Source organism: Perna viridis, chromosome 15 (genome assembly GCF_037379345.1).
Source record: "Perna viridis isolate PV_CMFRI_1.1 ecotype Kerala chromosome 15, ASM3737934v1, whole genome shotgun sequence".
Taxonomy (NCBI): domain Eukaryota; kingdom Metazoa; phylum Mollusca; class Bivalvia; order Mytilida; family Mytilidae; genus Perna; species Perna viridis.
The window spans coordinates 17,222,368-17,239,784 of record NC_142459.1 but is presented as its reverse complement, the minus strand read 5'-3'; the positions used below and the strand labels follow the sequence as shown (position 1 = coordinate 17,239,784).

The 17,417-nt window shown below is 32.4% G+C and overlaps 1 protein-coding gene across 4 annotated transcripts in view; it reads left to right on the top strand.

The window, feature by feature from the left end:
* LOC148597208 (uncharacterized) overlaps positions 1-16,631 on the top strand; it is a 31,506-nt gene extending 14,875 nt beyond the window's left edge. For 2 of the 4 annotated variants that reach the window (XM_088562864.1, XM_088562865.1), the window contains 6 exons: positions 5-54; positions 2,478-2,549; positions 3,092-3,154; positions 5,784-5,816; positions 6,297-6,326; positions 12,398-16,631. In XM_088562864.1, the coding sequence (XP_088418990.1) occupies positions 5-54; positions 2,478-2,549; positions 3,092-3,154; positions 5,784-5,816; positions 6,297-6,326; positions 12,398-15,408 (3,259 nt within the window). In that variant the 3' untranslated portion in view covers positions 15,409-16,631. The remainder of the gene's footprint in view (positions 1-4; positions 55-2,477; positions 2,550-3,091; positions 3,155-5,783; positions 5,817-6,296; positions 6,327-12,397) is intronic. The other 2 variants (XM_088562866.1, XM_088562867.1) reach the window with 2 other exon arrangements.
* Positions 16,632-17,417: the final 786 nt, after the last annotated feature.

Genomic DNA, 17,417 nt, shown 5'->3' with positions numbered 1-17,417 from the left:
TTAGGATTCATATGGCCGAGTCTACTATTGACAGAGAAGTAGATAATTCAAAAGGTGAGTTGTGCATAATGTTAATGTATATACTGTTATGGCTTTATGGTTATGCCTGTTCTCTGTCCCTCCACTTATCGGCCTTGTATCAGAAACTCAGACATCTCTCAAACTACAAATAAAGGCAATTTGATTGTTTGGAACATTTTTAAAAGGATTACTAGAGGTTTATAATGTTATACCCAACCTCCCAGTCAAGGCTATATTGCAGCTAATACATCCATGAAGATCACTTAGTAAATGTAAAATTGAACTGAACTCTGCTTTGAAGTGATGTATTGTTATGGTAATACAGTCCTTGTCCGTCTGCAATAGGACTGCTAAATGAATTCCTTACATATTTGGCAGAAGTAATTTTTATACGACTGCAGAGTTTTTGTGGTTGTATAATGAATCATCATATCCTCATCGTCGTTGGTGACACTTCAACGTCCTCTCAATAACTCGGGTATAGCTGTATAGATCTTTATGAAATTATACCACAAGGTGCCGTAACGAACAAGAAGTGTTGGATTGATTTTTGGAGATCCGACTTGTATTGTTATGGAAAGAAGGGGCAAAAAGGAGTCGGACACATTTTCATGATGTGCGTTCAATAAATTAAGTATATTTGTTTAAATCTAAAAGAAATTATACCACAAGGTGTCGTATCCAAAAAAGTAAGCTTGTGATCAATTTAGGAATTAGAGAATAGAAAAGGACCAAGAACAATTATTTTCCTGATATTTGGACAATAACTTGACCTCAAGTGAATGGATACCACAAAAAACAGAAAGACTTGGCTAGATTATTGGGGTTGTGACATGAATTGATTAGAGAAAAGGGTCCAAACTGGGCCAGAGGAATGCATGTTTTATGTTGCAACAATAACATGAGTACATTAAATTGATCTGTTTTAAATTTTATCTAAATGTGTCATTCCACAAAAAAGATTTGGGATTGAATTTGGGGCATAACCTGTTAAAGAATGTCGGGCCTACAACCAAGCATTTTTGTTAAAATTTTGATAATGAGTTTAAAATTGATTGATGTTTGACCATAGGTTAACTGTTCCATTTGGAAAGCCAGGAAAAATTGGGGGAGTGGGTGTGACTTAAGTTATAAACTGTGTCAAATATTTCATCTCAATCCTTATTCAGTGCTATATCAAATATGCTTGATGTTACGTCCATACTTGTAAACTTTAAACATATGTTCAAATCTTTCCTTTCATCTGTGGCAACATCCCTTAATTACCGCTATAATCTTGGTTCCTTTGATTACTCTTCAGTACCTGCATTCAGAGGGTTTATATCACAACAGAAACGTTTTGCGAAAGTTTGATGTAATTATGCAAACTTTTTTGTTCTGCAAACTTCTTCTTACAATCAGGCTTCTAGATTAGGATAGGATTATGTTGATACAAGATTGAAGTCATCACTACAGACATTCTATTGTTGTTATCATAAACTCTTGGAATGTAAGGTGTATGTATCTGCACCATGAGTACCAACGTTCAACGTGACATAGTTTTCCTTTTCCTCTTTCGTCTTTCTCGAACTAACTTTTTTATGAGCAACTCGTCGGGTGTTTCTAGAAAAGCAGTGGACCCATGCTTACTGGTTCCCTTGCCATTTTCTTTTGTCTCTTTGTATTGTACTGATTTGAATTAACAAAAATAAAAAAGGTCAAGTATAACTGCGGCTTCTTCACCCTCCAGTATATCTGCTACATTTTTTTTTGCCCCGTGCAGGTCCGGGTGTTAAAAGAATAGGCCTGCAGCAGCGCTAAGTTTGTCGTAAAAGAAATTTGGGCGATATGGCCCACTGGTATACCAATGGAATTCCACTAGAATTTCAGCGTTTATTTTCACTAGGGGGCGTTTAAGTACACACTGGGAGCATTCATTTTCGTGCATTTAAACGTACAATAGAAGTATTCGTTTATCGTGTGTTTCTTGCAGGTTTCGCATGCATTTGGGTATAGTGTAGGGAAACCTAAACGTCTCAAGGAGTGTACATGTATATGCTGTCATTAAGCATTAGGCTGTAGTATTATTTAGTTTGCTTACAGTGTATAAACATTGAAGACACTGACTGTGACAAGTATATTACAGTGACACAAGTCAAGACATGTATTGGTCTTGTTATATCTTACTAAATACTTTTGTTATTATATACAGGGAAGCATATACTAAACGATTTTTAAAAAATTTCTCGTATAAAGACCACTTTTTATTTGTTTTTCCTAGATAATGCTCATTGAGCAGCAAGAATATGGTTTTGCTTTTGAAATTACGATGGCCTGATGTATAGATGTTGATTTGGAATTTTATATGATCAGTTTCCATTTCATTCCAGAACAGTTATATTTTTCTCCCTTGAAATTAATTATTCGTTTTATCTTACCTATGTTAGAGGACCTCACGGTAATTATTTTACTTTCAGTTCCAACGATTGCATCTTACGCAAAGTTTGTTGCAATAGATTTATTATGTGCATGTGGAATATTTGTACTTGGTGAGTTTAAAGCTTAAACTAAATTCATGTATATATTGTTACACCAAATATTAAGATTAAAACAAACCTCAGAGGATAACATCATACTCGTCATCACTATATGAAAGTATAGCATATGAAGACTGAACAAGCATTGTCTGTTCGGTGGGTTTTTCTTCACCATGAATCACTTTACCAGAGTCTTTGTCTGAATTTTATATTGACTGGTACTTAACATGTTTTAGTGTCACAAACCAGTTCTTTGTAAATAATGTGTGATCAATCAGTGATAAACATTTTGTTGATATATTTATTTTATTATTTATCAATTGGAAGTCAATTTCAACAAAGTCTTGTTAATTTTAATAAACGAAATTGTAGATTTCGAATTGTTCGTTTTTTTTTTTGTTTTTTTTTTTGCATTTAGTAAGGTCACATCTAGCATAAATATGTGCCATAAACTATTAGATTAATTGTAAAACTTTTGTGGTTAACTTTAGGACAATAACAACTTATTACTATTGGTTTAAATGCATTTTATATATGTATATATATATATTCAGCTTCTCTTCTTGGAATCGTGTTTTCTGTAACAAAGGCAAACAAAAAACTGCAAATTGAAGCAGGTAAGCTTTATTTGACATCTGAAGCACAAATTTGTTTGTCACTATAAAAACCTGTTTTAAAATTTGCTCACTGAAACAAAAATGTGAGTGCAATGCTACTTAGGAAAACAAAATATTGTGCTTATACACACCTCGCCGCATTATTTTGTGCAATGAAGTACAATTATTATTTTAACTGTTTTAACAATAATATGTTAAATATATATGTTTAATGATAATACTTACTAACATTTATAATGTAGATAACAAAAACAAAGCAACAAAAATTGTGTTATGACGTCAGATTATGTAAGGTAGATAAAGATAAACCTGTTCAAGTTATGTTTCAAAGGTAGGAGACGAGACACAAATTAATACTAACAATTAATAAGCATCAATACCAGGTCAGGTATTATACTTGTTGATATCCTATGTATTCTTATCAGCATTTTAAATTTAAAAATTTCTAAATCAGTATTTCAAATAAGCAATAAAGATTTCTCTTTATTATTTTCCAAATACCAAATTGACTCTCAAATTGAATTGTTTTGTAACCATGTATTTTTATCTGATATTCTTTGTGTCTGGTTGTTTTTATAACTACGTATTGAAAGAATATAGTTCCTGACAAATCTCAATTCAAGTTGTCCTTTTAGAATTAAATAAGGTTGCGTGGAATCATTCACCTGTTAAGACTTTGCAAGATTTTTGCATTTTAGATAGGGCTGTCAGACATGTCAAGAGTGTGTTTCAGGCTGTTCGCAGCTTTTGATAAGATAACCCATTTAAAACATTTATCATTTAAAACAAAATTGTCAAGCATCTGTAAATCTATATATATAGAAATACCTCAAACCAAGGCCTTCAGAATGCAGTAAAAATTGCCTGGAAAAATTTACCCACAACAAATAGGGTTACCATAGAAACCATGCAAAAACTTGCAAAAAAATTGATAAAATCAGGTTTAAAAAATTCAAATTTCCCACAAAATACCTGAAATTTTTATTTCATGCCCTGAAACTGTCAGATTATTTCCTCTGGAAAACCCCTTCTTCTTATGGGCATCGCCAGTTAGATTTTTAGCAATTTCACTTTGTAATCCACTTATCAAATTTAAAAAAAAAGCTCCTTCAACATTAAAAATATATGAAACATTGCAAAATACTTTTAAAAGTCCCCTTTTTTTCAGAAAATGTTTTATCAACAATAGATTCTTCATTTGTAGTCACTATAGCAACCACCAGTTTCCATTAATCTCAATTTTCATCCCTAGCCAAAAGTGCGAAACTGCACTAAACTGAGGAGTGCTAGCTTAAGCAGAATGCAATATTAAATATTGAAAAAAATTGATAAAATCAGGTTTAAAAATATCAAATTTCCCACAAAATATGTTTATTTTTTATTTCATGCTCTGAAACTGTCAAAACTTTTTCCCTTTAAAAACCTCTTCCTCATATGGGCATCGCCAGTTAGATTTTTAGCTATTTCACTCTGTAATCCACTTACCAGATTTAGCATGGTAAAAATTGACTTACTTTCACTTTCACAATGAAGTCAAATTGTCATTGAAAAAAGCCCCTTCATCATTCCCTTTTGTAGAAAAAAACTCTTTAACCCTCAAACATTCTTAAATCAGAGAGTAAGAGTGACTGCAATGTCCCTCCTGTATCTTTTAGTACTCTATACTATTACCAAATAAAATGAAATGATTGTTTCGATTTTTAATCAATCATAAAACATGGTCGTCGTTACTAAAAATAGTAGATAGAAGTCTGACAGTAGTTTTGTGCATATATCTCCAAAATCTTCAGGTTTAACTAATATCTTTCAACTGCTGAAATGATCCTTATTATGAAGCCTACAAAAGTCTACAAGGAATCAAAGTTGTCAGATGACTTCATGTAAGAGTTATTGCCTTGAAAGGCAAACACATTTATGTTTTTAGCAGTTTTCAGCCAATATCTTGAAAACTGTAATAGACAGAATGAAACTTTTAGTTGATGAAATCATCTTTATGATTAGTTCTACCAAAGTCTTTAAAGTCTTGGACAAATCCTTATTAGAGTGGTTAAAATTTAACAAGGGGGGGGATTCAGGCTCCTGGGAGCCTCTTGTTTGTTTTCCTTCAACTTAACACATTTTCCAACCATGTTCGAGATCATGATTTTTACCATAGTTTCTTGTCATTTCCCGTCTGGTATAGACAGCTTTGAAGTATCTCTTTTTTTAATTCGACATTACGCACCACTGACGAAGGTCGAAGATGTAGACCTTATTCCATATATTTTAACTGTAATCAGTAATATTAAATTCGTTGATGGCAAAGTTTACCTTTTAATATTCAATCGCACTTTACAGCAATCATTCTTCATTGTGAATAGTGGAATCGTGTTTTTTTTCTCGGATATAGAAAACGGTTGAACGCAATTGTTTACCGGCAGTTTCAAAACGGAAATACAATCTACTTGTTCAAAACAGTTTATGGTCATGTGCGACCTATGTTTTTTTCAAATATTAATGTAGGAGATAGACGCACATAAATACAAACCAATGAAAAAGTATCCATATCAGGTAAGGTATTATACGTTTTGATATATTATGTATTCGAACAAGCAGTAGTAGTTTTTTATTTCTTAATATTTTCCTCCAGAAATACGAAGACGGAAAGAAAAGGAAAAACAAGGTACGCCAAAATAAAACTGTTTATTCAGTAACTGAGTTCTGCAGGTTCTATGATAGGATAGAAACAGGACAAAAACTGTTTATTTAAACAAATATTTAGATTTGGTATATTTGGTCCCGATTACTGAACAACGGGATATTCGAAAGAGTATCAAATTAAAACAATAAAAACTGTAATCATAGCTCCGATGTGATGGACCTTACCATTATGAACTGAGTCAACAAAAAGGGGGTTTTCGGTGATGTCTAGATGGGTTTCCAGGATATAGGGATTCTTACAATCCAGTTAGATTTTCCAAAGTTCATTTACCACATTCATTTTATGTAATTATTCTATACTGTGTAATACATTTATTGACATCAATATGAAACTTGAATATATTATCGTAGGAGATAAATACAAACCAATGTCCATATCAGGTAAAGTATTATGTATTCGAACAAGCAATAATGTCTTTTGTCTTTTAATATTTTCTTCCAGAAATACGACAGAAAGGAAAGGAAGAACAAGGTATGTCAAAATTAAACTGTTTAAATTAAAGGAAGAACAAGGTATGTCAATATTAAAATGTTTAAAATAAAAGGAATGTGAAAAAAAGTATTAGTTGAAGTTTAAATCTATTGCATTATGTAAATATGTGTAAAATTAACAAAGAAAACAACGAAAACCGTAAAATACAGTGATCGTTCTGTGGTCACAGGTAAAATGGATCTATTAGGAGTATCGGAGTATCATAGTATTATTTCAGAAAAAAACTTGTATTAGTTCGGTCTCCTGTAGGCTAAAAGTTGAATTAGAAATCTGATAATTATTTGTCATCAAATTTACGCAGTCATTGTTTGCCTATTGCATTACAGATTGCCAGCAAAGCTTGTACATTTTAACAACGATCGTTATAAAAAAAGTATTAATGTAAGAATAGATGATCACCTCTCTTCTTTAATTTATAGTTTTCATAATAAGTAAAGTTAAATTTAGCTAAATATCAACCCATTTTTTCAACATCATAATAAACGTGTCATGTTTTGATGTTGCAATTAAGCAACAGAGGCCTATATTTTCTTTTATTCCACTTGTACGGTTTATCTCTGTTTCCTTTGGAGTATTGCAGCCAATTAACATTCGGTATCTGTCAAGTTGAAACTTCTTGCATTAACAACAACCCATTTATATATGGTGCAAAACCAATCGCAACGGCCAATTTTTCATATCACTAGTTCATATCACTTAGTTCATGGTGTGCCGTCCGAGAAGTAGATAAAACATTCAAATTATAACGAGTCATATTATTCTGATATTCCTAGTGGTTGAATTTTATAGTCACATTTAGAAAATTAACGACGAAAGCCATGTCAAAATTTTGATCCCGTTGGATTCTTGAAAAAAAAATACTTTCGAACAACTTTATCCCAGTCTATTAACTGTACCTTGCAAGTAACTGTACGCGAAATTCAAATTACAATATACATCTTATCCGGTCTATCATTCTGAATGTTTGAAATCAAATGGTTGTACCGAAATTTTCATAATTTTGGTGATTTCTATAAAGTGATCCAAGCCTATTGGAAAATAAGTGTTTCTCTGTTATCAGCCCCGGTGACTTATGATGAGATCAAATTGGATATTCAAATTTGATGACAATTCTTTAACAGATCCTTTACTGAACAATGACCTTCAGGTGTTTAAAGTTCATTACATGAAATTGTATTGCATTGCCATTCCAAGAATAAAAATGTCGATAGAAAAGAATCATCCACTTTCAAAATAATGTCACATATCTGAAAAAAATATATAAAATATCAGGGATTTAATTCTGTTTACCTTGTCATCTTTCTTTCCAGCAATTTGTATGTTATTACCTTGGATATGGTTAGACGTTTAAAATAACTAAATCTAAAATAAAAAATCATCGCATAAGCTAAGCGAAGTGACGTCGCGCTTTTTAATTTTTTTTTTATAATAAGATCGGCATGTTTATTTGTCTGTAGTGAATAAACGAGTCTGATGACACCCAAATTGCATTTGCTAAAAATGTTTCGTATACACTTAGAAAGATAATGTAACATTTTCAAGAAATTCTGTGGACCAGATTTTTTTCTGTAGAATAGCAACACATTAGGTGGTGTATTATTTCTATATTTCCAGTGATTTCTATTACTTCGATGTTAATTATTTTTGAAAATAAAAGTCATATTTCTTCGTTAAAACCCTGGTAACCTTTGCTGAATATTCAAAGTATTGTTTAGAATTGCAAGGTCTAATAATATTATTACAGACTTTTTTTTTTAAATCAATGGACAAACGCCTTACTGAATCTTGACCTTAAAAATAACAGCATTGAAAGAATTATCAAGGGAACAAAGGTTATAGCGGTATTCAAAAGAATATAATCCAGGGACAAAGATTAGACAGTTAAAATAGACATACACGACAAAGACCATGAAGTATCTAAAATTATACATACAAAGTAAGAAAGCAAATGAGCATCTTGGACTCCACTAAAAACTGAGAGCATAGACTAGGTGCACCGGTAGGGTAAGCGTCCTCTGCTTTTCTAGAAATACCTGCCGAGTTGCTCATAAAGGTCAAGTCCGGGGTAGATGAAAATAGCATAAAGATCTCCAAAAAAGGCAAAGCAAACAGCAATGTGAAACACAATTTTATGAAAATTTCACTCCAGATAGATTGCATCGTGCTTAACATTTTTCTCCATATCAGAACTTGGCTTTTTATTTTTAATGCTGATAATATTTAAACTTTTTTTTTTGTATATTACGACAAGATTAGCTTTTTTAAAGGTCGTCCATTCGGATGATTTTGAAACCAAAAAAAAAACATATTTGTCTTTTTACTTCTACAAGATTTTTTTAAAATTGTGATATTTTGTAGGGAATTGTGCATCACCCTTTGCATGGTTTTAAAGAATTTAAGACAGTTTGGAACACTTTTGAGAAAAATAATATTTTGCCATGCATTTCAGCTAAGGCTTTAAACCACTATTTCATATTCCCATTACTCTCTATGTTAATTTGCTCATTTTCAGGGGATCCTCAGTAGTTTACTTAACTTTAACCTAACCAAAACCATATATCACCTGAAACATACACATGTACTGCTATGTCACGCAAAATTTCACAAGGGGTTTACTACCTTTTGCAGTGCAGCACATACACTTGGAACTCATCTACCCTAAAAATAGCCTAAGGCTTCCTTTAAATTCTTTATTTAGACCGTCTTTATGTATAGTTCCACCAAATTAGTTTATTTAAGTTTGAGGCAGCATACTTTGGGCTCAAAATTATCAGAATAAAATTCGCTTTTTGAAAAAAGTTCCTCCGTTTCAAATATTATCAACTTTTCTTATAATAGCATGCTAAAGGAACTATTTTGTACCTTGGCGTAGGACTTTTTTTGCGTACGTTCCAAATTGACGATGCAATTGGTGGTCTGTTACCTACAGTAAATATGGATGAAAATTATGCCAAATTTCTGACTTTAATATTTTTTTAATAAATGTAAATAATATTTAGAATCAAACTGAACCATTAGTTTAAAAAAAGACCACATTTAATAAACGAATATTGCCTAAGGGAGACAATGTATGTTCCCAATTCAATGACTGTCTGTACAAGTCCAAACGCTATATTATAATATCCTAACACGGAATTATCAAACATTCTCAAATGATCCAACAAAGTCTGAAGTAGTCTGAACAAAAACAATTTTGTAGTCTCAGACCGTCTTAACATTTCGAACTGAAATTGATCTTACTCTCTTAGTCTTGACAATTTTTTTGGTAAGATTTTCAGTATATTTTAAGATGATCTAAGATTGTGTTTAGATTAGAATGGCATTCAAGACGCTAAACTCAGTACTAGTGGTATCTTTAAAACTGTTTAGCCCGGGTAAAAGTGTTCAGCATGTTGAGATCTATCTGTGGTCCAATTTTCATTTGAATCTGTGAAGCCATGTTGGAGTTATCACACTTTTTGGCATTTTTTGGCTTTTTGTTAATGTTATTTCTCTCCAAAATCTTCTCGACTGACACTTCTTGACCAATTGGAACCAAACTTTGTCAATAAATAATGAATGTTGTTACTACAAATAGAATATAGATTATTGCACATTGTATCTCAAAAACCGTTTAGTTTAGCCCAATTTTTTTTTTTCAATTGCTGAAATGATCCTTATTATAAGGCCTACAAAAGTCTTCAGTGATCAAAGTTGTTAGACGACTGCTTTTAAGATTTATTGCCCTTGGAAGATAAACAATGACTTTTTAGCTCCTCCTGCTGAAGGCCATGTGAGCTATTGCCATCACTTGGCATCCGTCGTTGTTGTCAACAGTTTTTTTTTCAAATCCTTTCTCCTCTGACATTACTTTACTAATCGGCACCAAGTTGCGTAAAATCATTCACTTTTTTCCGACTTATTTTCTTAGAATGCTGGTTGCAGCATCTAGGGTGAGTTTCGAACGTCAGACACTGTTTCAGACCTTGGGTCAATTAAAGCGTTTATCGCTGTAATATATGATTTTAAATAAACAAGAAACAAGTCAAGATAAAAAAAAATATTTAAAAAAATCACAATAGGGAATGTTCCTATAGTTCTGGTAAAAACGTGGTACATTCTTTTAAAAATGCATGTACTGCTGCTATTCTGATGTATCATAAAATAACAATATATAGTATAAAATTAAATCACAACCCTCGAACCTATAAGTCCAGTAAAAAAAGACATTTCTGTGAAGTTTGGTTTTATCTCCATACAAAATCACGAGCATTTTATTTAAGATTCCATTTGAACGATGTGTATTTTTATTATATGTAACAATTTTGAAGCAACAGTAACATGATCATACATTTGAAAACAATATTTTGGTATAGAAAATGAAATTTGTGAAATTTCATTTCGTGCATGCATTTAATTATGATTGCGCACAACAAGCGATTCTCTTGCGTCATACGTGAATGTATATCGCCTGAATATAGCTGAAGGTAGAGATACGTAGAGTAATGTCAAACTGCGGTTGTTCTCTGATGATGCACGTTGAACATAGATTAAAGATGAAATGACATTATTACCTGAAAGTTGTTTACTTTATGTTTTGAATAGTTATTCAAGGCGGTCGATCATTTTGAATTTACCGAAATTTTTTTTTGGAGGGGGGTCTAATTTTTCTTGTGATTAGACCAGAAACAAACATTTTTATTTGAAAGCAAACTCTCACATTTCATGATTACATTAATTTGGTTGCAATTTGCCATTTTAACATGATGGCAATATTTCAGTTACTCTCAATCTGAAGCATAAAATAGCTCTTGATGAACATTTGAGCCCAATTTTGGTGCCTGTACTACACAATGCACAATTTACTCACATTAGCTCACACTCTGGACTATCAGGTTTAAACAAAATACTTTACAAGAGGGATGTTAACCCTCCCTTTTTTTCAAATACGAACTCAAGCGCTAAAACATTAACAATATTAGCAATTACTGTTTTATTGTTTAGTGTGTATAATTTAAATTTAAAATCGTTAAGGACCTTTTCTTTTTAAGTAGGTCGATGCAAATATGTTTATGTTTTGTTAGTGTAGTTCGACAACATCAATATGACAAACAACATATAGCTTCTGTCTATGATCATATGTTTGACATTAGAAGTGCTTAAACTTAAAATATATTTAATCATCAAAGTGTCTGAATTACAGAATAAATATGTCACGTTTAAGTATACTCAATATATGCAATATTTTATTTTCTTTCCTCGTGCAAAGTTCGAACTCATCGATGCCAATATATATTTTTATCATGTATTACTATACCTCCGACTTACACATAATTTGTCGCCAACAATAAATGAAAGCATTTTTCATGTAATTTTGTATACATCCTTAATACATAAGTTATAACTATATGTTTTGCTTCTCAGACTTCGATATTTTTTATGGAATAAAGTACATGTCAGCTAGAATATAAAGGCGTCATTTTTAGCTCACCTGGCCATCACTTGCCGTCGTCATTAACATTTTTTTCTAAACTCTTCTTCTCTGAAAATATTGGGCCAATTGGAGCAAACATGGCATGAATGTTCCTTGGGGTATCTTGCTTAGAACTAATGTTGTGATTTTTGATCCGTCGAAAAACATGGCCGCCATTACTAAAAATAGAACATAGGTGTCAGACAGTAGTTTTTCACATATATCTCCAAAAACCGTTAGATTTAGGTACATTCTGACTTGTTAGAGTGTTCAGCATGATAAGATCTATCTATCGTCATATTTTTGTTCTAGTCCGTTATACCATGTTGGAGTTATTGCACTTTTCCAACGTTTTTTGATATTTATTTTTAATGTCATTATTTGAAAACTGTGATAGATAGAAACTTTCAATTGCTAAAATGATCCTTATGATAAGTCCCATCAGTCTTCTTGAGTCAAAATTGTTGTACAACTTCTTGTTTAATTCATTGTCATTGAAAGGCAAAAGTCAACCAGATGAAAGAGTTAGACTTCTTGGAGCCTCTTGTTATCATACTAATTAAAAAAAAAACGTTTGATTTCTAAAATCTGATTTCAGAAAAACACAGAATTGTAATAGAAGAATGGGAGAAAGATGAAGAGACATTTACGATTACCAGGGCAACAGAATATGTGGCCAAGTTGATTGAAAAGGAAGATGTTGTAGTAGTTACTGGAGATTCTGGGTCTGGTAAATCATCGATACTACACCATGTGGCACTAGAATTAAAGAAAAATAAAGGATACGATATTATTCTATTATCCTGTCCTGTAAACATGAAACAATACCGAAATATAAAGAAAAATGAGGTTTTTATAGTAGACGATATCTGCGGTAAGAACTTCATTAATGAGCAAGACTTGCAGACGTGGTACGACAAATCTGATGATATTAAACAACTTCTTCAACCAAACAAGACTGATACACAAGAAGCTGATAAAGAAAAACATGGACACATGAAAATTCTGGTCTCTTGCCGTCTACACATATTTGAAGATACAAAATTTAAGTCTTTGAAGATATTCAATGAAAACGCATGTGATTTAGAAACAAAAGAGCATCTACTGAATAATGATGAAAGGCTTAAAATGATTAAAAAATACACAAATTTATCTGAGAAGGATACAAGGACATTACGTACAATGCTGGACAAGTATCCTTATTTTCCTTTACTTTGTAAGATGGCAAAAGACAAACCAGTCGACCAAATTACTGAAATTGTCCAATCTCCAATTGAAAGTATTACGAACGATATAATGATTGGGATAGAAAACAACAAGTTTGAGTTCTGTGCTATGGTTTTATGTGTACTGTTCAATGAAGGGTTTAATGAAGAGTATACAAATCCCATAACAACACCAGACAACATTAAACAGAAAGTAACAGATATAGTAGAAACTAGTTTCGAAATAGACCTTAGTTTTGAAAAACAGAGAACACAGCTTATCGATACCTTTAATAGTCTTAATAAAACTTATGTCAAGAAAACAGGATTAGTGTACACAATAGCCCATGATAAGTTGTATGATATTATCGCAGTTACTTGTGGTCGTAAACTTTTAAAAATGTTCATAACATACGCAGCATCATTTTTAATAGCTGAACAATTCAGATTTAAAAGTGTTTTTCTGTGTCAAGATCCAGGTCAAGATGATTTGTATATCTATTTACCAGAAGTTACTGAACATCTTTACTTTGACAGAATTTTCAGAGATCTAAAAGAACAAGATGGGAAATCCTTATTTAACAACCAACAGTTAAAAGAACAAAAGTATAGGGACAAAGTGATGGAATACATAAAACAGAACAAAAAGATATGTAAAACATTATTTTTGGAGTTAGATGGTAAATGCATGAAAAGTGTAACCAAACGTTATATGAATTCCTCTGTATATTCCCACAATTATACTACTACACCACTGATTGAAGCATCCAAGACTGGATTTAATGAATTAGTTGAATATCTTATTTCTATTAATTGTAATGTAGACAAAACTGACAGTTGTGGAAAGTCATCATTGTACTTTAGTTGTATTAATGGTCATCTTTATATTGTAGAACAGTTAATAACTAAAGGTGCAAATATTCAGAATGTAATGAATATACATGAAGATTTATTGTATGATGTGTGTGCGAGAGGTCATACTGATATTTTGCAAATGCTGTTAGATAGAAATGCTGATATTTCACAGTGTGATCAGTCAGGACAGACTCCACTGTATCTTGCATGTCGCGGAGGTCATACTGATACTGTACGATTGTTGTTAGATCAAAATGCTGCTGTGTCACAGCCTGATAAGGCCGGACATACCCCACTGTATGTTGCATGTGAGAGAGGTCATACTGCCATTGTACAATTGTTAATCAATAGAAATGCTGATGTGTCACAATCTGATGAGGACAGACAGGCTCAATTGTATCTTGCATGTAAGGGAGGTCATACTAATATTGTACAATTTTTTTTAGATAGAAATGCTGATGTTTCACAGTGTGGTGTGTTAGGGCAGACTCCATTGTATGTCACATGTGAGGAGGGTCATACTGATATCGTTCAATTGCTGTTAGGTAGAAATGCTGATGTGTCACAGTGTGGTAGGTCAGGACGGACTCCACTGTATGTTGCATGTGCGGGAGGTCATACTGATATTGTACAATTGTTGTTAGATCAAAATGCTGCTGTGTCACAGCCTGATAAGGCCGGACAAACCCCACTGTATGTTGCATGTGAGAGAGGTCATACTGCCATTGTACAATTGTTAATCGATAGAAATGCTGATGTTTCCAAAGGTAGTTCGGTGTCAGGTCAGACTCCACTGTATGCTGCTTGTGAGAGAGGTCATACTGACATTGTAAAATTGTTGTTAGATAGAAATGCTGATGTGTCACAGTGTGACAGGAGGACACATTGGACTCCATTAAATGTTGCATGTGAGAGAGGTCAAACTGATATTGTAACATTGTTGTTAGATAGAAATGCTGATGTGTCACAGTGTGATAGGTGGCGACAGACCTCACTGTCTCTTGCATGTGAGAGAGGTCATACTGACACTGTACAAGTGTTGTTAGATAGAAATGCTGATGTTACACAGTGTGGTGGGTACGAACGCACTCCGCTGTTTGTTGCATGTGATGGAGGTCACAAGGATATTGTACAATTGTTGTTAGATAGAAATGCAGATGTTTCACAGTGTGATAGGCAGGGGCAGACTCCACTGTATGTTGCATGTCAGAGAGGTCATACTTATATTGTACAATTATTGTTAGATAGAAATGCTGATGTGTCTCAGTGTGACGTGGTAGGAAATACGCCTCTGTTTGCTGCATGTAACAGAGGTCATACTGATATTGTAAAAATGTTGTTAGATAAAAATGCTGATGTGTCACTTTTTGGAATGTCAGGACGAACTCCTCTGTTTGTTGCATGTGAGAGAGGTCATACTAATATTGTACAATTGTTGTTAGAAAGAAATGCTGACCCAAGTCAAAAGGACAGGTCGGGTAGAACACCTTTAGATGTAACAATGAAAGAAACTATTAAAAACATTTTAAAGGATCACATAACATTATAACGATTGTCAGAACTTAATGAACAGATTTTACCCTATCGGTGCACCTGATTCATGCTCCCAGCTTTTAGTGGAGTCCGAGTTGCTCATTTGCTTTTGTTACTTTGTATGCATTATTTTAGTTACCTTATGTTCTTTGTTGTGTATGTCTGTTTTCCATGTCTGGTCTTTGTCCCTGAATTACAAATTTTTTTGCTAGAACCTTGGTTTCCTTGATTAAACATACACATAATTTTTTTTCTCCACACACTAAATATATTTTTAGTTCTATATATTTAACATAACTTTTAGGATTTGTTTTATTTAACTCATCGTCTTGAATCAGGGAAAAAAGACTTTTCTCATGTTGTTTTGATATTTGTTATAATTACTTCATCGTACTGAACTAGAAAAGATTTATAATTTTAAAATTTGTGGGAAAAAAGTTGTTTTTTAATTATGTTTTAAACCCATGTAGTGGAGACTTGTTTTATTCAGCTCATCAACCTGAATCAGAAAATTCTGATCATTTTATATTTAGAGGGAAAAAATTGTTTTGTAAATATTTTTTGTTACTGTAAATATAACAATGAGAAATGTAGAAATCTTTAAAATGTTTTATAAAGGAGGAAACTGTGTGTTTGTAATTTACTACTTGTATCTTGTTAAATGTACAGTAATTTTATACTCATGTTGTTTTTGTACTATACTTGTCATATTACATAGATTTTTTTTTATCAAGATCATATTGTAACTATCCTCGACCCATCCAGTCTACAATCTGTCCGTTCCAATCACTGTCCATGAGTTCAGCTTTCTTTTTTAGATATAGAGTTTAGCATGACAACATGAGCTAAGCTTTGTTTTACATAACAGTTATTCATATCTATTTAATTAGAAATTATGTATTGTTAAAGTGCTTTTAGTTGCACTCTTGTTTAGTTAAGGGATAGTTTAAATAAACGTGTAATAAATAGATATTGTAATATTGAATTTGTTTATCTATTGTAATTCAATGTTTGTAAAAATGTAGTTCTTTTCAATTAATTGAAAATGTATCTCAAGGGAATTAGTTTTTTATGTCTTTTTAGAAGACAGCTGATTTATCTTTGCAACAAACCTGTCTGTCAATCTGCTCAACGAATTTTTAGAGTGAACCAAACTTACCTGTTTTGTTTTATTGGTGTCTTCATTATATCAAATGTCTGTTTTTCAGTTCTCCAATTTAATAAATTGCGTGCTCAATACATTTGTCTGTTCGTCTGTTCAACACATTTAAAAGTGAACACCGTATTGGGATTATCCTTCTCTTCCCAATCAATATTTAGTGTGAGTTTATCTGTTCATTAACTCAGTACTATGAACATAATATCATAATTTGCTTGCTCCATGCATCTGTCTGTTTGTCTGTTCAGCACATTTTTAATTGAGGTTATTGCTCTCTTGAAAATATTTCATGTTTGTTTAGCTGTTCATCGGGTCAGTACTAAAAACAAGATGCTACATAATTTACGTGCTTCTTACATATGTCCGTATGTCTGTTCATTTTGTTGAAAACGGGCCCACAACTTTGAAGTTGTTTGATAAATCAGTTCAACACACTCTCCCTCTGTCTGATGCATCAATTCAACGTCTGGTAATCACACTAATAAGGAAAACACTTTCTCTGAAGTTATTTTACTTGATCACAACATATTTGTCTATCTGTTCAAAACATTGCAAAATAGCCATTTTGTTCATCTGTACAATCTGTCAGTCAAACAAACCACTCACAAAACCTACTCTTAACCTATGAGACAAAATCACCCTCCAACAAATAAGATACAATGATTGTTCTTAACACACATGAAACACATGAATCGTCTGTTAAACACGTAAGACACAAATACATTCCGTCCAGTACATTACTCATTTATCATCAATCACACACATAAGACATAAAAATAAAAACCGTCCCTACAACACATCAAATGTAATGACCGTCTGTCACACATATGAGACACATTAACTGCCAAACAAATAAGACAATTATC